General features: G+C 37.5%; 5 protein-coding genes across 6 annotated transcripts; 1 reads left to right on the forward strand and 4 right to left on the reverse strand.

The window, feature by feature from the left end:
- Nucleotides 228–3191, forward strand: LOC104707153 (WAT1-related protein At4g08300-like). Its single transcript, XM_010423438.2, has 7 exons — nt 228–578; nt 689–751; nt 1621–1737; nt 1850–2099; nt 2301–2459; nt 2559–2710; nt 2809–3191. The coding sequence occupies exons 1-7, from the start codon at nt 361–363 to the stop codon at nt 2996–2998; spliced, it is 1149 nt and encodes a 382-aa protein (XP_010421740.1). The 5' UTR covers nt 228–360; the 3' UTR covers nt 2999–3191.
- LOC104707154 (DNA ligase 1) lies at nt 3688–6138 on the reverse strand. 2 transcript variants are annotated; one of them, XM_010423440.2, is made up of 8 exons: nt 5932–6138; nt 5515–5825; nt 5268–5373; nt 4824–5189; nt 4645–4721; nt 4438–4562; nt 3998–4318; nt 3688–3916 (listed from the first exon to the last, which is right to left on the reverse strand). In XM_010423440.2, the coding sequence occupies exons 1-8, from the start codon at nt 6121–6123 to the stop codon at nt 3891–3893; spliced, it is 1524 nt and encodes a 507-aa protein (XP_010421742.1). In that variant the 5' UTR covers nt 6124–6138; the 3' UTR covers nt 3688–3890. The 2 variants fall into 2 exon arrangements, with proteins under 2 accessions (XP_010421742.1, XP_010421741.1); XM_010423439.2 differs by having other exon boundaries at nt 3688–3919.
- On the reverse strand, nt 6687–9834 carry LOC104709523 (DNA ligase 1-like). Its single transcript, XM_010426119.2, has 9 exons — nt 9594–9834; nt 8761–8866; nt 8344–8654; nt 8097–8202; nt 7653–8018; nt 7474–7550; nt 7267–7391; nt 6827–7147; nt 6687–6748 (listed from the first exon to the last, which is right to left on the reverse strand). The coding sequence occupies exons 1-9, from the start codon at nt 9749–9751 to the stop codon at nt 6687–6689; spliced, it is 1632 nt and encodes a 543-aa protein (XP_010424421.1). The 5' UTR covers nt 9752–9834.
- On the reverse strand, nt 10186–14185 carry LOC104709524 (nucleolin-like). Its single transcript, XM_019228743.1, has 8 exons — nt 13944–14185; nt 13111–13216; nt 12759–13004; nt 11947–12011; nt 10949–11054; nt 10505–10870; nt 10326–10402; nt 10186–10243 (listed from the first exon to the last, which is right to left on the reverse strand). The coding sequence occupies exons 1-8, from the start codon at nt 14099–14101 to the stop codon at nt 10186–10188; spliced, it is 1182 nt and encodes a 393-aa protein (XP_019084288.1). The 5' UTR covers nt 14102–14185.
- LOC104709525 lies at nt 15356–16863 on the reverse strand. The gene is made up of 3 exons (XM_010426122.2): nt 16622–16863; nt 15789–15894; nt 15356–15682 (listed from the first exon to the last, which is right to left on the reverse strand). The coding sequence occupies exons 1-3, from the start codon at nt 16777–16779 to the stop codon at nt 15356–15358; spliced, it is 591 nt and encodes a 196-aa protein (XP_010424424.1). The 5' UTR covers nt 16780–16863.

Raw genomic sequence — 26723 nt, forward strand, 5'->3', positions numbered from 1 at the left:
CAAATTTCCGTAGGAACAAAAGAAATTAAAATTTTCCCAATATGTCTTTTTTTTTCTTCTATATTGCCCTTTGTTTTATGAAAAATAAATAAATAATGCCCTTTGTTTTTGTTACTCATATCTTTGCATTATAATATTCGAGAAGATACGTAGACGTATTATTGAACCAACAAAATAATGGTATTTATCTTTTAAATCTAACTTTTGATGGACTATAAGAAGGATCATTTCCCATTTGGTTTTGTATGCTTAAACAAGTATCTCTTCATCGTTCACGAAACACCTTGTATCTAGAGAGAGATATAACAATATATATATATATATATATAGAATCATATAAATAAATACTTACGTCTCAAAATGAAGGGCACAAAAATGAAGGGAGGAGAAAAACAATGTGGGAAAGTGGATAAGTTGAAGCCAATAATAGCAATCATATCACTCCAATTCGGATATGCAGGCATGTACATCATTACCATGGTCTCCTTCAAGCATGGCATGAACCATTGGATCCTTGCTACCTATCGTCACGTCGTCGCCACCATTGTCATTGCTCCTTTTGCCCTCGTTCTCGAGAGGTATGTATGTTTCATGATATTGTATGCGTTGTTAAGTTTGGTTTTTATATCTAAAGCCATGGTGGGCTATATATATGTGTCTCAATACTAATTTATCGCATACTTTTCAGGAAAATAAGGCCTAAGATGACATGGCCATTGTTCTTTAGGATTCTTTCCCTCGGATTCCTAGAGTAAGCTCCGTATACATAAACCTTATCCCCTTTTTCATGTACATGTATAATAGTATATATATATATATATGTCAATATGTGTGTGTATAATAGTATATATATATGTCAATATGTGTGTGTATAATAGTATATATATGTGTTTATACATTAACATGTGCAGACATAGCACATATATATACATATACTTATATATATATAATATTCAAACGATACATTTAGATTAACGACATAATATAATTTTATAAATAATTATATAGGATTCTCGGGGCCTAATAAAAAACGAATGAAAAAATTGTGATGTTGATATATTTTCATGATAATATATACGTCATGCCTAACATTTAAAGCACTTTTTGTAAAATATTAGAGACAGTTCAAATTAGTTTCTTAATCAATGAAAATAAAAAATTTAAATAAAAGAAACAATAAAACTATAAATACATAATTTACCAATATACCAAATGAAAATTAAAAATTTCGATTTGCATAATACTACAGAGGAGGACCTATTGTCTTTTTTGTTCATGTAAGATTTTAAAAATCGATAAATAAAACAATGTTTTTATATAAAAGCCAATTCAATAATTTAAATAAACAAAGTTTTTTCCATAGAAATGAGGTGTAAAACAATATTATTTTGGTCGAATCTATACGAAAAGATTCTAGTGGTGAATTTGATGAGATCATCACTCATTGCCGTCTTCTCATAGTCATTCACTTATTTGTGTTTCCTTTCATCTTTTAAGAGTGATTGTGAAAAAACTAGAATATGATTGGTTGAGCAAAAGATGATGCAAAATTGAAGCATATGATTAGATACATAATTAATAAATTGATCAATTCGTCAGTGTTGTTGCTTGTCTATTCAGACCACTTTTGGACCAGAACTTGTACTACATAGGAATGAAAGCCACGTCAGCTACGTACAGTTCTGCCTTTGTTAATGCACTTCCTGCCATTACTTTTATAATGGCTGTCATTTTCAGGTAATTTGTTTCTAATTAGATTTAATATTTTTCTCAAATTTTTTTACTAGCAAACGTAAACATTGTTTTATTTTACTAATTTACTAATCATGTATTTGTTTAATATAATCAGGATAGAAACTGTAAACTTGAAGAAGATACGAAGTCTTGCAAAGGTGATTGGAACAGCAATCACCTTAGTAGGAGCGATGGTGATGACGTTGTACAAAGGTCCAGCCATTGAGCTCTTTCAGAGTGCTCATACCTCTTTACACGGTGGCTCCTCCAGCAGCTCATCCGAGACCACTGACCAGAACTGGGTCACCGGGACCCTAGCGGTTATGGGTAGTATCACCAGTTGGGCAGGTTTTTTCATTTTACAAGTAAGCGAAAATTAGTCTCTTATATTTTGATTCTCAATTAGTGTGTTCAGACAAAGAGTGGTACCTAATTTATACATATATATATTGGGTAATGTAAACTAATTTGTGATATATTGGTTAAAGCTATACATAATTTACATGGCATTTTAACAAAATGTGAATAGTATATATTAAAGTTAATAAAATGGTTAATTTTTTCAGTCATTCACGTTAAAAAAATATCCTGCGGAACTGTCATTGGTTATGTGGATTTGCGGCATGGGAACAATATTGAACACCATTGCTTCGGTCGTGATGGTGCGTGACTTGAGCGCCTGGAAGATCGGTATGGACTCAGGCACACTTGCCGCGGTTTACTCCGTAAGTTTTAACCGTTTAATACCAAACCATCTGATTTTATATATAATCACACTAGCTAGTAAATATTGATATTAATGGTAATTGAATGGTTAATATCAGGGAGTGGTTTGTTCTGGTATGGCGTATTACATACAAAGCATTGTGATTAGGGAACGAGGCCCCGTTTTTACTACGTCGTTCAGTCCTATGTGCATGATCATCACTGCCTTCCTTGGCGTGCTAGTTTTGGCTGAAAAGATCCACCTCGGAAGGTAAACTAGCTATAGTTATATGGAAACGACACTAGTACAAACGATTAGATTATATGCAATATATGTAACTAAGTAGTTGTTTAATTTTGTCAATGCAGTATAATAGGGGCGATTTTCATCGTGTTTGGGCTATATAGCGTCGTGTGGGGAAAAGCTAAGGACGAAGTGATTTCGGTTGAGGAGAAAACAGGATTGCAGGAGCTGCCAATCACCAACATCTCCACAAAGACAGAGGGTACTGGTTGTATTCCCATTGCAGTAGACAAAGGTGTGGCTAACAATACCTAAACAAAAAGACATTGCTCTCAAATTTTGGAAGACCAAATTTCCAAGAAGGGAAATTTGTTTATCTTACTTGTTTGTTTTATGTTGTTTACATTTTCAAGCTATCTTGTGGTAATTATTAGATTCAACTATATAAAAAATGTTGTATATTTTCTGTACTTGTGGAATATCACGGAAATGAAAGAAACCTTAATTTGGTAAATATATCGTTAGACGCCAAATATGAACTTAGTATTGACAAGATTAATCTTTAAAAGCCTATGAAACGTATAGTGATGATGTTGTTAAAATATTAAAAAAAAAGTTTGTTGCAAAGTATGGAGAACTAAACGTTCTTGGTTGACATGGCGATTAAGAAGATATTTAGGTTGATTTACAAGTTTAAAAGTTCAAGAAAATGATTAGGACTGGAACGGAGATGGAAAGACTAATCTTGGATCTGAGTGAGGAACGTGTGTATCTCATTGTGACTGCATGCTAAAAAGTAAAAAGATTGGCTAATATTAAGCAATAGTGTTTCTTAATTAGTGTCGACTACTCAACTCTCATTTACGCAAAGTCTTAAGATTATGTAAATGAAAAACTAGTGAAACTTTTGAGGCTTAAGCAGGTTGTTGAAACTTAGTGAAATGCTCTTTTTCTTATTTTCACAATTGGTATCGAACTAGGAACAGTACGTGATTTAGTGGAACAAAAGCCAAAACATATCCATTCAAAGTTTTAGCTGAAACCTAATCCAGTGTTATAGTGCATCTCTTAAAATTCATATCCTAATGTCATGACCATGATTAAACACTTCTAAAAGTAGAAAATATCACCACTCTACAACAACACAGAGAGAAACTAAGCTACATTGTTCCTGCGACAAAGCTAAGCAAAGCCGACGATTATAAAATTATTCCCTGTCCTCTTCATCACCATCTTCTGCAACAAAACCAAGATAATCATCAGTTTTATATAATATATTCTGCTGAAAATTGATATAACACAAAGGATACGCACCAGTGTTTGCTTCTCCTTCGTTTTGACTTCCCTCTGCGCCTTCTTCATTACCTCCCTCGCCTTCTTCCTCGTCCTCATCTTCTTCTTCTCCTACTACTTCCTCATCTTCTTCTTCACCTACTACTTCTTCATCTTCCTCCTCATCCTCTTCATTATCAGAATCTTCTGATTCATCGCTCTCGCTTTCTTCTGCTTTTATTGGCTTCGGAGGCGGCACAAAACTTGTTGTGGATCTTCTCCTTGAACTCGACACAATGTTGCTAGTATCAATACCCTCAAGCTCCTTTGTTCTTTCTTTTCTTTTTTTGACTTCCTTGATCTCTGTCACCAGGTCAAAACATATACATTGTTCATAATTTATATGGTTTCACCCTAGAATATCTCGAAGGTGTCTTACGCTTTCCTAATGGTAGAGGAAACTTCGTTAGTGTGAACATTACCTTTTTCTGAAGGATTTGCAGACAATCCTTCTTTGGCGAGTATCTCCTTGAGTTCTTTTACCAGAGTATCCTCGCGTTTCTCCTCGGGAGCCTGCTTGGCTTTCCTGTAAACCGATGGAGAAATACTGGCAAGAAAGAGATTAAATCAAAAATCTGGAGTATGAACCAACACAGATTTTTAAGATCTACCGGGTTTTGATTTAAAACCTCATTCCACAAGATTTTATGATAGATTTAAGATGCTCAACACGCCTGCCGTAGCCAGTCGTTGGAGTTTCCTGTTTCTGCAGTTAAAAAATATTAGACAAACAGAAAACAAGCGATGTATATTGTGCACTGCTGTTTTTATAGGAATCGAGATAGGAGCTACAACAAAGCTGCTATACCTTCACAGATTTTTCTGAAGATGATGCCTTTTCTCCTGCATCACTGTCGCTCTGTGAATCTGTTTGTTTTGTCTTCTTCAGAGATGAAACTTTCTCCTTTTCACGTTTCCTCTTTCCGGTTCCCTCTGACTTTGATGACTTTCTTTTCTCAGCCGTCTTCTTTTTCACAGCTACTTCCATGTCCTCCTCCTCGTCTTCACCATCTGAATCAGACATTTCTTCATTGTCTGAATTTTTAGCTGGTGTACTCTTGACATTCCTGGTTACAGTTGTCTTCCGAGCCATATCCTTAGTCATACGTTTTGTAGTTTTCTTCGGAGCCATAGCCTTACTTATAGGTTTTGTAGTTTCAAGAGCTTGTAGTACCTAATTAGCCAAGAAAAGCTATAAGAAGAATGTGTCTCTCAGTTATAACAAGAAACATAGTAAATTATAGTTACTTACTTCATCTAATTCTTCATTAATGAATTTCTTGTAGGGGTCAAGAGAATACTTTTCTAATTTAAGATCTTGCTCCAAAAGTCGACGAAGTAAACCCATTGTAATTTTCCTGAAACAAAGCAAGCAATTATAAACAAAGATAGTCCCTTTCCCACAATTATTGACGACAGCAAACTGACATATAGAAAAATGTTTCCTAACGGTTAAAATATGGCATCTGAGAAAGGATAAGAAGACAGAATCGACTTACTCAGAATTAGCGTTAATATAAGAAGACCTTTTACGAAGGGCTTTCTTTATGTCACTCTGAAGGACCTCTTTGCTCTCCTCATCTTTTGTTTGCTCAGCTATAGATTTGGACGTGTTGTCATCTGTCAGAAGTCCCATCACAGGAGAATCTTCTGTTTTGTCATCATCACCAGTCATATCTGCCTTGACATCTTTTTTCACCTTGTGCTCTTCCGATAACTTTGCTGCCTCTTTCAATGGAGTTACATCATCTTTCTTCTCAGTTTCTTGAGAATTTTCTGAAGTATCATCATTCTCAGCACCTTCTAAGCACTGTTATCACCAAGAAAACATATTGAGGCATAATTAGTCAGCTGCAAGTAGTAACATATTTTCTCTATTTCATGCAAAACTTGGCATTAACTATAGCAAAGGATACCTGAACCAAATGTTGTTTAACAAAGCTCTTATGCACATCCAAAGCATGTTTCTCCAATTTCAGATCCTCCTCCAGCAACCTCCGCACACTCTCACAGGTGAGGCTGCTGCAAAAACCAAATTCCAGATAATTGTGCTTCAGAAAACCTTTCCTTTGAATGAAACCCTTTAAACCATAAACTGGAGATATCATCAATCTTCAGCCATTCCTTTGAATGAAAATCTTCGTCTCATATACTTAAACGAAATGAAACCATTACAGCCCTCATTTTCCACGAAATCAAACACTAAATCATCACCAAGCTCTGACACAAAGCTATCCTACCAAGGGCAGTGATTGCTACTCGAACATCTCAATTCACAAACCTAAAAATCTCATTTTATAGCTTTCACCAAAACTATGCTTTGGAACCATACCATAAGGCTTCAGTTTCTCCACGAAATCTAACTCTACAACATCACCAAACCAATCTTATACAAACCCAGCCTAAAACAGACACTGAATGCTACTACAACAATTCAATTCATAGACCTAGATTCTCATTTTTCTTCGTTTCAACCATATTTCACCAAATTTAACAAACATCGCTGACCACAAAACCCTAGTTTCTCCCCCAAATCAAACTCCCTGCATCATCACCAAACCAATCTTATACAAACCTAGTCTACCACATACACTGAATGCTACCTCGAACAACTCAATTCACACAGACCTAGATCCTCATTTTCCTTCGTTTCAACCATCTTTAACCATATTCAAAACAAAACAACAACAGTGATAATTTCCGTGAAATCGAAGCGANCTTCATCACCATCTTCTGCAACAAAACCAAGATAATCATCAGTTTTATATAATATATTCTGCTGAAAATTGATATAACACAAAGGATACGCACCAGTGTTTGCTTCTCCTTCGTTTTGACTTCCCTCTGCGCCTTCTTCATTACCTCCCTCGCCTTCTTCCTCGTCCTCATCTTCTTCTTCTCCTACTACTTCCTCATCTTCTTCTTCACCTACTACTTCTTCATCTTCCTCCTCATCCTCTTCATTATCAGAATCTTCTGATTCATCGCTCTCGCTTTCTTCTGCTTTTATTGGCTTCGGAGGCGGCACAAAACTTGTTGTGGATCTTCTCCTTGAACTCGACACAATGTTGCTAGTATCAATACCCTCAAGCTCCTTTGTTCTTTCTTTTCTTTTTTTGACTTCCTTGATCTCTGTCACCAGGTCAAAACATATACATTGTTCATAATTTATATGGTTTCACCCTAGAATATCTCGAAGGTGTCTTACGCTTTCCTAATGGTAGAGGAAACTTCGTTAGTGTGAACATTACCTTTTTCTGAAGGATTTGCAGACAATCCTTCTTTGGCGAGTATCTCCTTGAGTTCTTTTACCAGAGTATCCTCGCGTTTCTCCTCGGGAGCCTGCTTGGCTTTCCTGTAAACCGATGGAGAAATACTGGCAAGAAAGAGATTAAATCAAAAATCTGGAGTATGAACCAACACAGATTTTTAAGATCTACCGGGTTTTGATTTAAAACCTCATTCCACAAGATTTTATGATAGATTTAAGATGCTCAACACGCCTGCCGTAGCCAGTCGTTGGAGTTTCCTGTTTCTGCAGTTAAAAAATATTAGACAAACAGAAAACAAGCGATGTATATTGTGCACTGCTGTTTTTATAGGAATCGAGATAGGAGCTACAACAAAGCTGCTATACCTTCACAGATTTTTCTGAAGATGATGCCTTTTCTCCTGCATCACTGTCGCTCTGTGAATCTGTTTGTTTTGTCTTCTTCAGAGATGAAACTTTCTCCTTTTCACGTTTCCTCTTTCCGGTTCCCTCTGACTTTGATGACTTTCTTTTCTCAGCCGTCTTCTTTTTCACAGCTACTTCCATGTCCTCCTCCTCGTCTTCACCATCTGAATCAGACATTTCTTCATTGTCTGAATTTTTAGCTGGTGTACTCTTGACATTCCTGGTTACAGTTGTCTTCCGAGCCATATCCTTAGTCATACGTTTTGTAGTTTTCTTCGGAGCCATAGCCTTACTTATAGGTTTTGTAGTTTCAAGAGCTTGTAGTACCTAATTAGCCAAGAAAAGCTATAAGAAGAATGTGTCTCTCAGTTATAACAAGAAACATAGTAAATTATAGTTACTTACTTCATCTAATTCTTCATTAATGAATTTCTTGTAGGGGTCAAGAGAATACTTTTCTAATTTAAGATCTTGCTCCAAAAGTCGACGAAGTAAACCCATTGTAATTTTCCTGAAACAAAGCAAGCAATTATAAACAAAGATAGTCCCTTTCCCACAATTATTGACGACAGCAAACTGACATATAGAAAAATGTTTCCTAACGGTTAAAATATGGCATCTGAGAAAGGATAAGAAGACAGAATCGACTTACTCAGAATTAGCGTTAATATAAGAAGACCTTTTACGAAGGGCTTTCTTTATGTCACTCTGAAGGACCTCTTTGCTCTCCTCATCTTTTGTTTGCTCAGCTATAGATTTGGACGTGTTGTCATCTGTCAGAAGTCCCATCACAGGAGAATCTTCTGTTTTGTCATCATCACCAGTCATATCTGCCTTGACATCTTTTTTCACCTTGTGCTCTTCCGATAACTTTGCTGCCTCTTTCAATGGAGTTACATCATCTTTCTTCTCAGTTTCTTGAGAATTTTCTGAAGTATCATCATTCTCAGCACCTTCTAAGCACTGTTATCACCAAGAAAACATATTGAGGCATAATTAGTCAGCTGCAAGTAGTAACATATTTTCTCTATTTCATGCAAAACTTGGCATTAACTATAGCAAAGGATACCTGAACCAAATGTTGTTTAACAAAGCTCTTATGCACATCCAAAGCATGTTTCTCCAATTTCAGATCCTCCTCCAGCAACCTCCGCACACTCTCACAGGTGAGGCTGCTGCAAAAACCAAATTCCAGATAATTGTGCTTCAGAAAACCTTTCCTTTGAATGAAACCCTTTAAACCATAAACTGGAGATATCATCAATCTTCAGCCATTCCTTTGAATGAAAATCTTCGTCTCATATACTTAAACGAAATGAAACCATTACAGCCCTCATTTTCCACGAAATCAAACACTAAATCATCACCAAGCTCTGACACAAAGCTATCCTACCAAGGGCAGTGATTGCTACTCGAACATCTCAATTCACAAACCTAAAAATCTCATTTTATAGCTTTCACCAAAACTATGCTTTGGAACCATACCATAAGGCTTCAGTTTCTCCACGAAATCTAACTCTACAACATCACCAAACCAATCTTATACAAACCCAGCCTAAAACAGACACTGAATGCTACTACAACAATTCAATTCATAGACCTAGATTCTCATTTTTCTTCGTTTCAACCATATTTCACCAAATTTAACAAACATCGCTGACCACAAAACCCTAGTTTCTCCCCCAAATCAAACTCCCTGCATCATCACCAAACCAATCTTATACAAACCTAGTCTACCACATACACTGAATGCTACCTCGAACAACTCAATTCACACAGACCTAGATCCTCATTTTCCTTCGTTTCAACCATCTTTAACCATATTCAAAACAAAACAACAACAGTGATAATTTCCGTGAAATCGAAGCGAAGAGAGAGATGCCTTAAGCAACGATTTCTTACTCTGCTTTATCTCTGAGGTAGGTTACTCGGGACTGCATAGCCGCGAGAATCTGGGACTCGATATCTCCTTTTGTTGTTGTTGCCTCAACATCCTTCGAATCAACCTTGTCACCGGCGATCTCCCTGGCCGTGTTCATCGTTGAGTCGCCGCTAGACATTTCTCTTAGAAGACAAAGGAAGTTGAGTAGAAGAAGAATCTGTGATAGTAGAAAAAGCAGATTTTACCTCTTTAGTGTGAATCGAACATCATAGAAAAAGGTGATAATAATCAAAAATTTAGTGGTGGGCATTCGGGATTTTTTTGGTTCGGGTTCGGTTCGGCTAATTTGGTTTTCGGGTAATTCGGGTTTATAGTTTATAGAATCATATAGGTATTATGAAAATTTCGGTTCGGGTTCTGTTCAGATTTTTTCGGGTTAAGATTGGTTCGGGTATTTTTTTGGAATACCGAAATATATCTAATATGTTTTGGGTTCAGTTCGGTATAAGTATTTTTTACCCATTTAGAACCAAAATATCCATATATATAACTAAAATATCCTATATAAATTGAATAACTATATCAAATTTCATGAAATTATAACTAAAAAAATCATACCAAAATAACTAAACCAACNTGCTTGGCTTTCCTGTAAACCGATGGAGAAATACTGGCAAGAAAGAGATTAAATCAAAAATCTGGAGTATGAACCAACACAGATTTTTAAGATCTACCGGGTTTTGATTTAAAACCTCATTCCACAAGATTTTATGATAGATTTAAGATGCTCAACACGCCTGCCGTAGCCAGTCGTTGGAGTTTCCTGTTTCTGCAGTTAAAAAATATTAGACAAACAGAAAACAAGCGATGTATATTGTGCACTGCTGTTTTTATAGGAATCGAGATAGGAGCTACAACAAAGCTGCTATACCTTCACAGATTTTTCTGAAGATGATGCCTTTTCTCCTGCATCACTGTCGCTCTGTGAATCTGTTTGTTTTGTCTTCTTCAGAGATGAAACTTTCTCCTTTTCACGTTTCCTCTTTCCGGTTCCCTCTGACTTTGATGACTTTCTTTTCTCAGCCGTCTTCTTTTTCACAGCTACTTCCATGTCCTCCTCCTCGTCTTCACCATCTGAATCAGACATTTCTTCATTGTCTGAATTTTTAGCTGGTGTACTCTTGACATTCCTGGTTACAGTTGTCTTCCGAGCCATATCCTTAGTCATACGTTTTGTAGTTTTCTTCGGAGCCATAGCCTTACTTATAGGTTTTGTAGTTTCAAGAGCTTGTAGTACCTAATTAGCCAAGAAAAGCTATAAGAAGAATGTGTCTCTCAGTTATAACAAGAAACATAGTAAATTATAGTTACTTACTTCATCTAATTCTTCATTAATGAATTTCTTGTAGGGGTCAAGAGAATACTTTTCTAATTTAAGATCTTGCTCCAAAAGTCGACGAAGTAAACCCATTGTAATTTTCCTGAAACAAAGCAAGCAATTATAAACAAAGATAGTCCCTTTCCCACAATTATTGACGACAGCAAACTGACATATAGAAAAATGTTTCCTAACGGTTAAAATATGGCATCTGAGAAAGGATAAGAAGACAGAATCGACTTACTCAGAATTAGCGTTAATATAAGAAGACCTTTTACGAAGGGCTTTCTTTATGTCACTCTGAAGGACCTCTTTGCTCTCCTCATCTTTTGTTTGCTCAGCTATAGATTTGGACGTGTTGTCATCTGTCAGAAGTCCCATCACAGGAGAATCTTCTGTTTTGTCATCATCACCAGTCATATCTGCCTTGACATCTTTTTTCACCTTGTGCTCTTCCGATAACTTTGCTGCCTCTTTCAATGGAGTTACATCATCTTTCTTCTCAGTTTCTTGAGAATTTTCTGAAGTATCATCATTCTCAGCACCTTCTAAGCACTGTTATCACCAAGAAAACATATTGAGGCATAATTAGTCAGCTGCAAGTAGTAACATATTTTCTCTATTTCATGCAAAACTTGGCATTAACTATAGCAAAGGATACCTGAACCAAATGTTGTTTAACAAAGCTCTTATGCACATCCAAAGCATGTTTCTCCAATTTCAGATCCTCCTCCAGCAACCTCCGCACACTCTCACAGGTGAGGCTGCTGCAAAAACCAAATTCCAGATAATTGTGCTTCAGAAAACCTTTCCTTTGAATNAAAAGTCGACGAAGTAAACCCATTGTAATTTTCCTGAAACAAAGCAAGCAATTATAAACAAAGATAGTCCCTTTCCCACAATTATTGACGACAGCAAACTGACATATAGAAAAATGTTTCCTAACGGTTAAAATATGGCATCTGAGAAAGGATAAGAAGACAGAATCGACTTACTCAGAATTAGCGTTAATATAAGAAGACCTTTTACGAAGGGCTTTCTTTATGTCACTCTGAAGGACCTCTTTGCTCTCCTCATCTTTTGTTTGCTCAGCTATAGATTTGGACGTGTTGTCATCTGTCAGAAGTCCCATCACAGGAGAATCTTCTGTTTTGTCATCATCACCAGTCATATCTGCCTTGACATCTTTTTTCACCTTGTGCTCTTCCGATAACTTTGCTGCCTCTTTCAATGGAGTTACATCATCTTTCTTCTCAGTTTCTTGAGAATTTTCTGAAGTATCATCATTCTCAGCACCTTCTAAGCACTGTTATCACCAAGAAAACATATTGAGGCATAATTAGTCAGCTGCAAGTAGTAACATATTTTCTCTATTTCATGCAAAACTTGGCATTAACTATAGCAAAGGATACCTGAACCAAATGTTGTTTAACAAAGCTCTTATGCACATCCAAAGCATGTTTCTCCAATTTCAGATCCTCCTCCAGCAACCTCCGCACACTCTCACAGGTGAGGCTGCTGCAAAAACCAAATTCCAGATAATTGTGCTTCAGAAAACCTTTCCTTTGAATGAAACCCTTTAAACCATAAACTGGAGATATCATCAATCTTCAGCCATTCCTTTGAATGAAAATCTTCGTCTCATATACTTAAACGAAATGAAACCATTACAGCCCTCATTTTCCACGAAATCAAACACTAAATCATCACCAAGCTCTGACACAAAGCTATCCTACCAAGGGCAGTGATTGCTACTCGAACATCTCAATTCACAAACCTAAAAATCTCATTTNTCACTCTGAAGGACCTCTTTGCTCTCCTCATCTTTTGTTTGCTCAGCTATAGATTTGGACGTGTTGTCATCTGTCAGAAGTCCCATCACAGGAGAATCTTCTGTTTTGTCATCATCACCAGTCATATCTGCCTTGACATCTTTTTTCACCTTGTGCTCTTCCGATAACTTTGCTGCCTCTTTCAATGGAGTTACATCATCTTTCTTCTCAGTTTCTTGAGAATTTTCTGAAGTATCATCATTCTCAGCACCTTCTAAGCACTGTTATCACCAAGAAAACATATTGAGGCATAATTAGTCAGCTGCAAGTAGTAACATATTTTCTCTATTTCATGCAAAACTTGGCATTAACTATAGCAAAGGATACCTGAACCAAATGTTGTTTAACAAAGCTCTTATGCACATCCAAAGCATGTTTCTCCAATTTCAGATCCTCCTCCAGCAACCTCCGCACACTCTCACAGGTGAGGCTGCTGCAAAAACCAAATTCCAGATAATTGTGCTTCAGAAAACCTTTCCTTTGAATGAAACCCTTTAAACCATAAACTGGAGATATCATCAATCTTCAGCCATTCCTTTGAATGAAAATCTTCGTCTCATATACTTAAACGAAATGAAACCATTACAGCCCTCATTTTCCACGAAATCAAACACTAAATCATCACCAAGCTCTGACACAAAGCTATCCTACCAAGGGCAGTGATTGCTACTCGAACATCTCAATTCACAAACCTAAAAATCTCATTTTATAGCTTTCACCAAAACTATGCTTTGGAACCATACCATAAGGCTTCAGTTTCTCCACGAAATCTAACTCTACAACATCACCAAACCAATCTTATACAAACCCAGCCTAAAACAGACACTGAATGCTACTACAACAATTCAATTCATAGACCTAGATTCTCATTTTTCTTCGTTTCAACCATATTTCACCAAATTTAACAAACATCGCTGACCACAAAACCCTAGTTTCTCCCCCAAATCAAACTCCCTGCATCATCACCAAACCAATCTTATACAAACCTAGTCTACCACATACACTGAATGCTACCTCGAACAACTCAATTCACACAGACCTAGATCCTCATTTTCCTTCGTTTCAACCATCTTTAACCATATTCAAAACAAAACAACAACAGTGATAATTTCCGTGAAATCGAAGCGAAGAGAGAGATGCCTTAAGCAACGATTTCTTACTCTGCTTTATCTCTGAGGTAGGTTACTCGGGACTGCATAGCCGCGAGAATCTGGGACTCGATATCTCCTTTTGTTGTTGTTGCCTCAACATCCTTCGAATCAACCTTGTCACCGGCGATCTCCCTGGCCGTGTTCATCGTTGAGTCGCCGCTAGACATTTCTCTTAGAAGACAAAGGAAGTTGAGTAGAAGAAGAATCTGTGATAGTAGAAAAAGCAGATTTTACCTCTTTAGTGTGAATCGAACATCATAGAAAAAGGTGATAATAATCAAAAATTTAGTGGTGGGCATTCGGGATTTTTTTGGTTCGGGTTCGGTTCGGCTAATTTGGTTTTCGGGTAATTCGGGTTTATAGTTTATAGAATCATATAGGTATTATGAAAATTTCGGTTCGGGTTCTGTTCAGATTTTTTCGGGTTAAGATTGGTTCGGGTATTTTTTTGGAATACCGAAATATATCTAATATGTTTTGGGTTCAGTTCGGTATAAGTATTTTTTACCCATTTAGAACCAAAATATCCATATATATAACTAAAATATCCTATATAAATTGAATAACTATATCAAATTTCATGAAATTATAACTAAAAAAATCATACCAAAATAACTAAACCAATTCTATATACAGTCTAAAGAATCAATCGATGAACTAAAGTACCAAACACTCGTGGTTAAATGCATCAAACTCTCGTGGTTAACTCTATATACAATATAAGTGTCAATTGATGAAGTAAATTCACTAAGCAATGTGATTTACCTTTGGATGAATCTTTAACGTCTATGAAAGAGGAGATTCAGGAGAAGAAGCGAAGAAATTTAAAGAATCCAAAGCTCTCTCCGACGTTTGACTTCTGTCAGGGCATATGACATACCATCAAACGTTGCCCTACAGCCCTAATTCTCTGCACCCGGTGCAACTCAACGGTTCACTCCGGTGAAGACTGCCCTCGCACGAAAAAATCCTCCACAGAGGGGCTCAATAGGAAAAACCTGAGCAGGACACGCAAAGAAAGAGCACGAAAACTCTCTGAAACTGAAGTTGATGACATCCCCTCCCAAAAGCTTCCCTCCTCTCATCCCAAATCAGGTACTCTAGAATTGGCTTTTGAGCTGGGTAACTCCTCCAAAACCCCAAAGTCCTCCAAAAAGCTAAAACCCTCCAAAAAGCCATTGCCTTCTAAGTGCTCCTCATCCTCAGCTCCATCCTCTTCGGATCCTGAAACTGTAGAGGAATCCTCTTCTTCGGACCCTTCGTCTGAAGAAGACGATAACCCAGCTGATAATGCTAACTTTATCCGTGTTCTGTCTAAGAAGGAAAGACGATTCGAGCGTGTTTCCACAGGGAAGAGCTCACCCCCCAAATCATCTAGATAATGACAAGGGTCGACATTTTTTTTTGGAACGTTAGAGGTTTTAATCATAGTGTAAAGAGGAGAAGTTTCCGGAAATGGCTACGGCAGTATAAGCCGGTTTTTGGCAGTCTTGTTGAGACGCNTCTTTGCTCTCCTCATCTTTTGTTTGCTCAGCTATAGATTTGGACGTGTTGTCATCTGTCAGAAGTCCCATCACAGGAGAATCTTCTGTTTTGTCATCATCACCAGTCATATCTGCCTTGACATCTTTTTTCACCTTGTGCTCTTCCGATAACTTTGCTGCCTCTTTCAATGGAGTTACATCATCTTTCTTCTCAGTTTCTTGAGAATTTTCTGAAGTATCATCATTCTCAGCACCTTCTAAGCACTGTTATCACCAAGAAAACATATTGAGGCATAATTAGTCAGCTGCAAGTAGTAACATATTTTCTCTATTTCATGCAAAACTTGGCATTAACTATAGCAAAGGATACCTGAACCAAATGTTGTTTAACAAAGCTCTTATGCACATCCAAAGCATGTTTCTCCAATTTCAGATCCTCCTCCAGCAACCTCCGCACACTCTCACAGGTGAGGCTGCTGCAAAAACCAAATTCCAGATAATTGTGCTTCAGAAAACCTTTCCTTTGAATGAAACCCTTTAAACCATAAACTGGAGATATCATCAATCTTCAGCCATTCCTTTGAATGAAAATCTTCGTCTCATATACTTAAACGAAATGAAACCATTACAGCCCTCATTTTCCACGAAATCAAACACTAAATCATCACCAAGCTCTGACACAAAGCTATCCTACCAAGGGCAGTGATTGCTACTCGAACATCTCAATTCACAAACCTAAAAATCTCATTTTATAGCTTTCACCAAAACTATGCTTTGGAACCATACCATAAGGCTTCAGTTTCTCCACGAAATCTAACTCTACAACATCACCAAACCAATCTTATACAAACCCAGCCTAAAACAGACACTGAATGCTACTACAACAATTCAATTCATAGACCTAGATTCTCATTTTTCTTCGTTTCAACCATATTTCACCAAATTTAACAAACATCGCTGACCACAAAACCCTAGTTTCTCCCCCAAATCAAACTCCCTGCATCATCACCAAACCAATCTTATACAAACCTAGTCTACCACATACACTGAATGCTACCTCGAACAACTCAATTCACACAGACCTAGATCCTCATTTTCCTTCGTTTCAACCATCTTTAACCATATTCAAAACAAAACAACAACAGTGATAATTTCCGTGAAATCGAAGCGAAGAGAGAGATGCCTTAAGCAACGATTTCTTACTCTGCTTTATCTCTGAGGTAGGTTACTCGGGACTGCATAGCCGCGAGAATCTGGGACTCGATATCTCCTTTTGTTGTTGTTGCCTCAACATCCTTCGAATCAACCTTGTCACCGGCGATCTCCCTGGCCGTGTTCATCGTTGAGTCGCCGCTAGACATTTCTCTTAGAAGACAAAGGAAGTTGAGTAGAAGAAGAATCTGTGATAGTAGAAAAAGCAGATTTTACCTCTTTAGTGTGAATCGAACATCATAGAAAAAGGTGATAATAATCAAAAATTTAGTGGTGGGCATTCGGGATTTTTTTGGTTCGGGTTCGGTTCGGCTAATTTGGTTTTCGGGTAATTCGGGTTTATAGTTTATAGAATCATATAGGTATTATGAAAATTTCGGTTCGGGTTCTGTTCAGATTTTTTCGGGTTAAGATTGGTTCGGGTATTTTTTTGGAATACCGAAATATATCTAATATGTTTTGGGTTCAGTTCGGTATAAGTATTTTTTACCCATTTAGAACCAAAATATCCATATATATAACTAAAATATCCTATATAAATTGAATAACTATATCAAATTTCATGAAATTATAACTAAAAAAATCATACCAAAATAACTAAACCAATTCTATATACAGTCTAAAGAATCAATCGATGAACTAAAGTACCAAACACTCGTGGTTAAATGCATCAAACTCTCGTGGTTAACTCTATATACAATATAAGTGTCAATTGATGAAGTAAATTCACTAAGCAATGTGATTTACCTTTGGATGAATCTTTAACGTCTATGAAAGAGGAGATTCAGGAGAAGAAGCGAAGAAATTTAAAGAATCCAAAGCTCTCTCCGACGTTTGACTTCTGTCAGGGCATATGACATACCATCAAACGTTGCCCTACAGCCCTAATTCTCTGCACCCGGTGCAACTCAACGGTTCACTCCGGTGAAGACTGCCCTCGCACGAAAAAATCCTCCACAGAGGGGCTCAATAGGAAAAACCTGAGCAGGACACGCAAAGAAAGAGCACGAAAACTCTCTGAAACTGAAGTTGATGACATCCCCTCCCAAAAGCTTCCCTCCTCTCATCCCAAATCAGGTACTCTAGAATTGGCTTTTGAGCTGGGTAACTCCTCCAAAACCCCAAAGTCCTCCAAAAAGCTAAAACCCTCCAAAAAGCCATTGCCTTCTAAGTGCTCCTCATCCTCAGCTCCATCCTCTTCGGATCCTGAAACTGTAGAGGAATCCTCTTCTTCGGACCCTTCGTCTGAAGAAGACGATAACCCAGCTGATAATGCTAACTTTATCCGTGTTCTGTCTAAGAAGGAAAGACGATTCGAGCGTGTTTCCACAGGGAAGAGCTCACCCCCCAAATCATCTAGATAATGACAAGGGTCGACATTTTTTTTTGGAACGTTAGAGGTTTTAATCATAGTGTAAAGAGGAGAAGTTTCCGGAAATGGCTACGGCAGTATAAGCCGGTTTTTGGCAGTCTTGTTGAGACGCGTGTTAAGCAGCACAAGTCGCACAAGTATGTTCAGTCCACCTTTGCTGGTTGGAATTTTGAAGCTAATTATGAGTTTGCAGAGCTGGGTAGAATCTGGGTTGTATGGGATCAGTCAGTGAAACTCCTTATTCATTCCAAATTGAAACAGATGATAACTTGCATAGTAACTCTGCCAAACGAAGACAGTGAAATCATTGTCTCCTTTGTATATGCAGTCAACTGTCGATACGGGAGACAGCAGCTATGGGAGGAAGTTTGCTCGTTATCCCGAGACTCTTCCATCAATTCACGACCATGAACAGTGATAGGGGACTTCAATCAAACTCTCAATCCCTCAGAGCATTCCTCGGGAGGCACTCGAGTCAGGAAGGGGATGGAGGAGTTTAGAGATTGTCTTCTCTATGCTAGTCTCCAAGACCTCTCCATTCGAGGAAACAAGTTCACTTGATGGAATAATCAGGAGCAGAACCCTATTGCTAAGAAGTTGGATATAATCCTTATTAATGATGAATGGATGGTCAAATTCCCTCTGTCATTTGCTCACTTTGCTGAACCTGATTTTTCAGACCATTCCCCGCCATAATTGATCTTGACACGAGGCAAAGAGGTCGTAGACATTTTATGATTTCTCATTACCTTCTTCAGCATGAGGAGTTCCTCCCGAGGCTTCTGATGTTTTGGCATACAACTCACTACCAAGGATCTGCTCAATACTGTTTGGCAAAGAAGTTGAAAGATCTGAAAAACATCATCCGAAACCTCAACATAGAGCACTTTTCGGATTTGGAGAATCGAACCAAGGAAGCTCAAGAATGACTCCTTCACTGCCAGTCTCTTCTCTTGACCAATCCTTCCCCTGTAGTTGTGGTTGCAGAGAAAGTGGTTAACTCTAGTTATGGCAGAGGAGAAATTTATGTACCAAAAGGTAAAGATTAAGTGGTTCGAGTGTGGGGATCTCAATACAGCCTACTTCCATAGAGTTGTAGCAACCAAGCGAGCCAAAAACCAGATTCACTACCTGGTAGATTCTCAATGGCAGCGATTAAGCAATATGGAGGATGTCAAGCAACATTGTGTGTCCTACTACAAGGTCCTTCTGGGAGGAGATTCTTCCATCCTCTCCCCTTCTGAGCTTGATCAACTTAGGGAATTCACGCCTTTCAGGTTGAACCAATCCCTTTCTGACTCCCTTACAGATGATGTCTCGGATGCTGAAATCAAGCAAGCAGTGTTCTCTATGCCGTCTAACAAGACTCCTAGATCGGACGGCTACACGGGGGAGTTTTATCGAGCCTCTTGGGATATAATTGGTCATGATATTATCGCGGCTGTCAAAGAGTTCTTTAGCACAAGCAATCTCCTCAAGCAAACGAATGCAACAGCTTTGATCCTGATACCTAAAGAGATAGGTGCTGAGAACATCACCAAGTTTAGACCTATCTCCTGCAGTAATATGATCTACAAAGCCATCTCCAAAATAATTGCGCGGCGGATGGAGAACTTATTGCCCCTAATGATATCCAACTCCCAATCTGCGTTTGTCAAGGGTAGGTTGCTCGTTGAAAATGTGCTCTTGGCCACGGAGATGGTCCAAGGTTTCGGGAGAAGTAACATCACTCCTAGAGCTCTTTTGAAAGTGGACCTATGATTGCTATGGAGAACGCTCTCAGGATTTCATCACTCCTAGAGCGTTCTCGGGATTTCATCCTGAGAACGCTCGAATTTGCACAATTCCCTCCCCGATTCATTGTTTGGATTAAGCAATGTCTAACTACCACTTCCTTCTCTGTCAATATCAATGGGGAGCTATGTGGATTTTTCAGAGGAACTAGAGGATTAAGACAAGGGGATTCGTTATCCCCCTCTCTCTTTGTGATTGCTATGAAGGTCATCACCAATATGCTCAACTCTAGGTTTGCGGCAGGACAAATAGGATATCATCCTCTCGGAAGAAATCCTATTATCTCCCACCTTGCATTTGCGGATGATCTCATGATATTCTATGATGGCGGGATCACTTCGCACCAAGAGATTGCTTCCTTGCTTGACAATTTCAAAGATCTGTCAGGTTTGCGCATGAATAGAGCCAAATCCACACTGTTTGTGGCAACAGTCCCGTTAGATGGACTTGACCAACTCGGCTACCCCCTTGGTTCTCTACCGGTACGATATCTTGGTCTCCCTTTACTTCATCGTAAGCTCAAGAAAGAAGAGTCTGCCCCGCTTCTAGACAAGGTTAAGGAGCGGTTCACTGCTTGGTCATCTAAAGTCCTCTCCTTCGCTGGTAGACTCTAGTTAATCTCTGCAATTATCTACAGCACAGTAAACTTCTGGTCCTCAACCTTTGCCTTACCAAAAGGTTGCTTGAGAGCTATCGAGATGATGTCTAATGCATTTTTGTGGTCTGGCAATATCATCAAACGTCCGGCTGCCAAAGTCTCCTGGAAGGATATTTGTTTGCCAAAGAAAGAAGGTGGATTGGGTCTCCGTAACTTTGCTATCTGGAATAAAGTGTTGACTATGAAGCTCATTTGGATGCTAATCACCAATAGTGGATCTCTTTGGGTTGCCTCGATGAAGGAACACATGCTCAAGAACACTGACTACTGGATAGCCGAGACAAATCAAGGATCCTCCTGGATGTGGCGTTACCTTCATGCACTGAATCTGTTGGTGAAGCCTCTCTTGGCGAGTTCCACAGGAGATGGCCAAACTGCGAGTTTTTGGTATGATAACTGGTGCTTCTTGGGCCCTTTAATTGACTTCCTTGGTCCTGATGATCCACGATTAATGGGCATTCCTCGGGATGCTAAGGTGGCGCAGGGAGCTGGACCGCATGGTTGGAGACTTCCTTCATGCAGGTCCCGTAACCCTCTACTGCTCACAGTCTGGAACACTCTCAGTTTGCTGGACCCACCTTCGGATTCTAACGGACCAGATGTTTTTTCTTGGGGTCAAGATGGTTCAAGGAAACTTTTCTTCAGCACTAAGCTCACCTGGAAAGCTTTGAGACCTGCATCTACAACCAAACGTTGGCATAGTGCTGTCTGGTTCAAGCGTAGTATCCCTAAACACTCTTTTACTTTTTGGGTTGCGAATCTTAATCGGTTGCCTGTGAAATCTAGGCTTCACGCCTGGGGAGTGACTGCAGACACTGCTTGCGTCCTCTGTTCAGATGGTGAAGAGACAAGAGATATCTATTCCTTCACTGCAATTTTGCAGTACAACTCTGGAGTCAGGTTCTTTCTCGATTGGGCCTTCCCTCTCTCATTTTCTCCTCTTGGCAGACTCTAGTATATTGGCTCCTAGGTATCACAAAAGACCTCCGCTCAACGCTGAAGAAGATTGCTACTCAGGCTACCATCTATTCAATTTGGCAAGAACAGAATTTCCGACTTGATGAAGGACCTTTATCCTCCCCTGACACTATCTTCCGTGCGTTGGACAGATCCATCAGAGACATTCTCCTTGCTCACCAATACAATAAACAAGGAAAAGGTCTCCTGGCTAATTGGCTTACCCATATTAATGGCTGAAATCCCAAAATTTGTTAGCTCTGCTACTCTGCTTTTAGCTCCTTTCTCTTTCGAATTTGTACTAATGTTCGCTATGGCTTTTTATTTTTATTTGGGCTGTAGCTTATGATATAAACTCTTGTAAACCTCAAGTTCCATTTTGGTAATATANGATTGGGTCTCCGTAACTTTGCTATCTGGAATAAAGTGTTGACTATGAAGCTCATTTGGATGCTAATCACCAATAGTGGATCTCTTTGGGTTGCCTCGATGAAGGAACACATGCTCAAGAACACTGACTACTGGATAGCCGAGACAAATCAAGGATCCTCCTGGATGTGGCGTTACCTTCATGCACTGAATCTGTTGGTGAAGCCTCTCTTGGCGAGTTCCACAGGAGATGGCCAAACTGCGAGTTTTTGGTATGATAACTGGTGCTTCTTGGGCCCTTTAATTGACTTCCTTGGTCCTGATGATCCACGATTAATGGGCATTCCTCGGGATGCTAAGGTGGCGCAGGGAGCTGGACCGCATGGTTGGAGACTTCCTTCATGCAGGTCCCGTAACCCTCTACTGCTCACAGTCTGGAACACTCTCAGTTTGCTGGACCCACCTTCGGATTCTAACGGACCAGATGTTTTTTCTTGGGGTCAAGATGGTTCAAGGAAACTTTTCTTCAGCACTAAGCTCACCTGGAAAGCTTTGAGACCTGCATCTACAACCAAACGTTGGCATAGTGCTGTCTGGTTCAAGCGTAGTATCCCTAAACACTCTTTTACTTTTTGGGTTGCGAATCTTAATCGGTTGCCTGTGAAATCTAGGCTTCACGCCTGGGGAGTGACTGCAGACACTGCTTGCGTCCTCTGTTCAGATGGTGAAGAGACAAGAGATATCTATTCCTTCACTGCAATTTTGCAGTACAACTCTGGAGTCAGGTTCTTTCTCGATTGGGCCTTCCCTCTCTCATTTTCTCCTCTTGGCAGACTCTAGTATATTGGCTCCTAGGTATCACAAAAGACCTCCGCTCAACGCTGAAGAAGATTGCTACTCAGGCTACCATCTATTCAATTTGGCAAGAACAGAATTTCCGACTTGATGAAGGACCTTTATCCTCCCCTGACACTATCTTCCGTGCGTTGGACAGATCCATCAGAGACATTCTCCTTGCTCACCAATACAATAAACAAGGAAAAGGTCTCCTGGCTAATTGGCTTACCCATATTAATGGCTGAAATCCCAAAATTTGTTAGCTCTGCTACTCTGCTTTTAGCTCCTTTCTCTTTCGAATTTGTACTAATGTTCGCTATGGCTTTTTATTTTTATTTGGGCTGTAGCTTATGATATAAACTCTTGTAAACCTCAAGTTCCATTTTGGTAATATAATTAACAGTTATCAAAAAAAAAAATTAAAGAATCCAGATTCAAATTGTGGATTAGGGTTATAGAATTTATAAAGAAAAACAAATCTTCCGCAGATATAGCCATATAGGTAGTGGAGAGTGGAGACGAACTGATAAATATGATTCTTCTTCTTCAATGCAATCTCAACTGATAAACACACATAAGGATTACATATGTGAAATGATAAACAACATAGGTTTGGATATACATAAGTACTAATTGGGTATCGGTTCGGATTGGGTAATACGCGATACCCAAAAGTATTTACAATTAAGATTCAACTAATATATTGGAGAAGATCTATACCCGATCCGAACCGGAGTTTTTCGGTTCGGTTCCAATACGGATATTTCAGGTCGGGTATTTTGCCCAGGCCTAGTCAAAATCATGATTCCGTGAGGTCAAAGGATATATCTGCAATTTGCTTTTTCTTTTATCTCCGCAAAAAGAAAATTTCTTTTAAAAAGTAAAATTTAGTCAGAAAATCTGATAGAAATAACTAGAAATAACCCAAAAAAATTCTTGATTTCACTTTAAAACCATACTAACCATAAAAATATTATATTTCATGTATTTTATACAATAATTACAAAAATAAGCATTTTGAATCAATCCTCGTCTCCACCCCGTTTCTTCCTCTGGTCACCGTTTTGATTGCTATTTCCTGTCGCCACCACCTTCAACAATCGGTCTGACCACCGTATTTGGCCACCACTTTCTCTGGCAACTATTCAGGTCACCGCTTCTGATCACCACCACCTCCGGCCACCAACCATCACCACCACCAACACAAAAATGGTAATTCTCTTTATCCCTCATCCTAGTTTCCTAATTTTTTTTAATAATATGTTAGTATACTCTTAATTAAATATTTGAATTTGGTTATTGGACAAATTGGCCAATTTATTTATCTCAACCAAAAAATGTTAAATTTATTTAAAGCAAAAAAAACTAAAATGTGTACAATGAATGTGGCCTTGTGTTCAACAACTAATATAATCCAATACTAAACCAAACTCTTAGACAATCTTCAGGCTTGGTTGTTGTGTCTTTGAGACTAAGCATGGACGCTCGGATTTTTGGTTCGCATTAGATTAGACTTTTGAATTTCAGATTTTTTGGATTAAGATGTATAAAATCCGACTAGTATCTGATTAAAATTCAATTCTTTTTCAAATTGGATTGTTTAGAATTTTTACGAATTCAAATTGGTTTTCATATTTTATTGTTAGGTTCGGTTTTAAAACTTTTATAAGTTAATAGATTTTTATGGTCTCAACAATATTAATTTATAGAGGTTTTACTGTATATATGGCATTTCTAAGTAAATAGTAATACTTTGAAAACTATGATCGTTAACTCATTTGCATTTCTCTTCTTGTAATAGTATAGATTTAAATTTATTTATTTTTAAAATTCAATCTATAGCATATACAAAAAAATTATAGGTTTACTTTAATTTTATAATTAATTTGATGATTAAAAGCAAAGATAATCAAACATTTTTTTCAGGTAAAATATACTAATCAATACAATGAAAACACAATATGTTTCTCTCCAATGCTTACACATCAGCATTTTGGTGAAATATGAAGTTGACACATCAGCTTATTTCTTTACCAAAGAAAACATTTCATTAATACAACTCATATCTCTCACCCAATAATAATTATTTCATGTTCCACATCAGCATTTCTAAATTTTTAGGAACTAACACATCATTTAAATTGTGTAACCAATTAAACTATGAGAAATAATAAACATCATCAATAATTTTGGAAAACAAATGTTTAAATTTATAGCCTAAATTTAAACTAAATTAATAAATCATTTACAATTTTTAAAAATATAATAATATCAACTAAGTATATTAATCAGTGTATGTCGTATCAATATTTTCCAAAAACAAAGGTTTAAAATTATAGCTTAAATTTAAAATAAATTAATAATTCATTTATAACTTTTAAAAATATGCTAATGTTAACCAAGTATAATAATAAAATCAATTCAACATAAGTATCATATTAGTAAAGTATAATATTAGTCAAATATAAATATAATACAAATAAAATAATAATAATATAATTTAAATAGAATATAAATTAAGATTAATCACGAATAACACAAAACCAAACTAAAGTAAAACTATGTATCTGTATATTGACTTGCATGGAATTATTATCAAACAAAACAATTATATTTAAAAAAAAAAGAACAAAAAAAAAGAAATAAATAACTTCTCTCAGAAAAAAAAAACTATATAAAAATTATGTGATTAAATTGTATAAACTACAAAAATAATACATCATAAAATCAACCTACACTAATATATCTCCCACAACAAGTAAATAAAATAAAGTTTGAGATTAGTGTTGATAGTGATCCTTTATCCTATAAAGCACAAGTCATATGTCCAATTAAATTAAGCCACATGAGATTTTATTTTATTTTTAATTTTAATTTCATAAAAAAATTCTGAAAAGAAATCGAAATCGTGGCGAGAAAAAAAAAACTAAACAATAACCAAATTTTCTAATAAAAATCCCTAAATTTTCTATCCCACAATCACCACGATCTCTACATCGCAGAAACTGTTTCATCTTCCTCTATAAATTTAACTCACCATGAACTCAAAACTCATTTACTCAAGTAAAGCAAAGTTTTTTTAACAAAAAAAAAAATAAAGCAAAGTTTTATTTTTTGTTATATTTCATCTTTCACAATCTGTTACGTTGTTTATGTTTCCAGAAAATTCCAGAGATATATGCATGTCTCGATCGGATGCATGTCTCGATCGGCTCCGTCTCCAACTTGAAAACGTCTTCAGCCTCTTCTAATTACCGTGGACGTTGGCAACGAGTTTCTAAGTAACCTATCACTGGTAATAGGACTGTGAGCACAGCCACGGGAGATTGGAAAAGCTAGCTTCCCGGTGAGTTAGAATATCATTTTCTTTCATCTCGTGGGAACTAAAATCTTATTGTTAATTCAATTTTTCAAGATTTTCCAATAATTTTCTATGTAATTTGAGGATTTTAATTTGAAGGCAAAATAATCTTCGTGAATGGAAGGAAGTAGAGGATTGGAGAAAAGTGGTTAATAGTATGGAACATATGCTTTCCATGGAAGGGGCTTGCATTTTCGACAGTGTATAGGAATTCGAAGGTACTATTATAATTGATTAGTTCATTCAACTTCCCTCATTGTCTGCAGTAGACATTTCCTTGCCATGTACTGTTTTACTCAATTTGAAGTCATTGCTATGTGGAAAAAAAATTGAGATGACATAATTAATTAGATTTTAGAAACAAATCCACATATTGAACACAAATACACAATATATACCCGTTCACTTTGTGATTGTGTGTGGCAGGCAAGAACATATGATGCCAAGGCGCTCTTCTTCTCCGGTGCATCATACAACGTAAATGTATATGGAATCTTTACGTTTGTGAGCTCTTTGACTTACCACGGGCTGTGAAGCATAATCTTACAATCGGAGAACCAATCATCGATGTCTAAATAGTGTTTTTTCATCACCATAGGACTAACGGGAGTCTGAGACCATTTTTTTCTAGCCATAAGAGATCACCATATACGAGCAATCTCTTGATCACTACCTCAAGGTGTTCTATCATTTATTTTTGTGTGTTGCATATCAATTGTTCCACAAAAAAAAAAAAAAAAAAAAA

The sequence above is a fragment of the Camelina sativa genome, chromosome 8 (assembly GCF_000633955.1).
Source record: "Camelina sativa cultivar DH55 chromosome 8, Cs, whole genome shotgun sequence".
Lineage (NCBI taxonomy): Eukaryota > Viridiplantae > Streptophyta > Magnoliopsida > Brassicales > Brassicaceae > Camelina > Camelina sativa.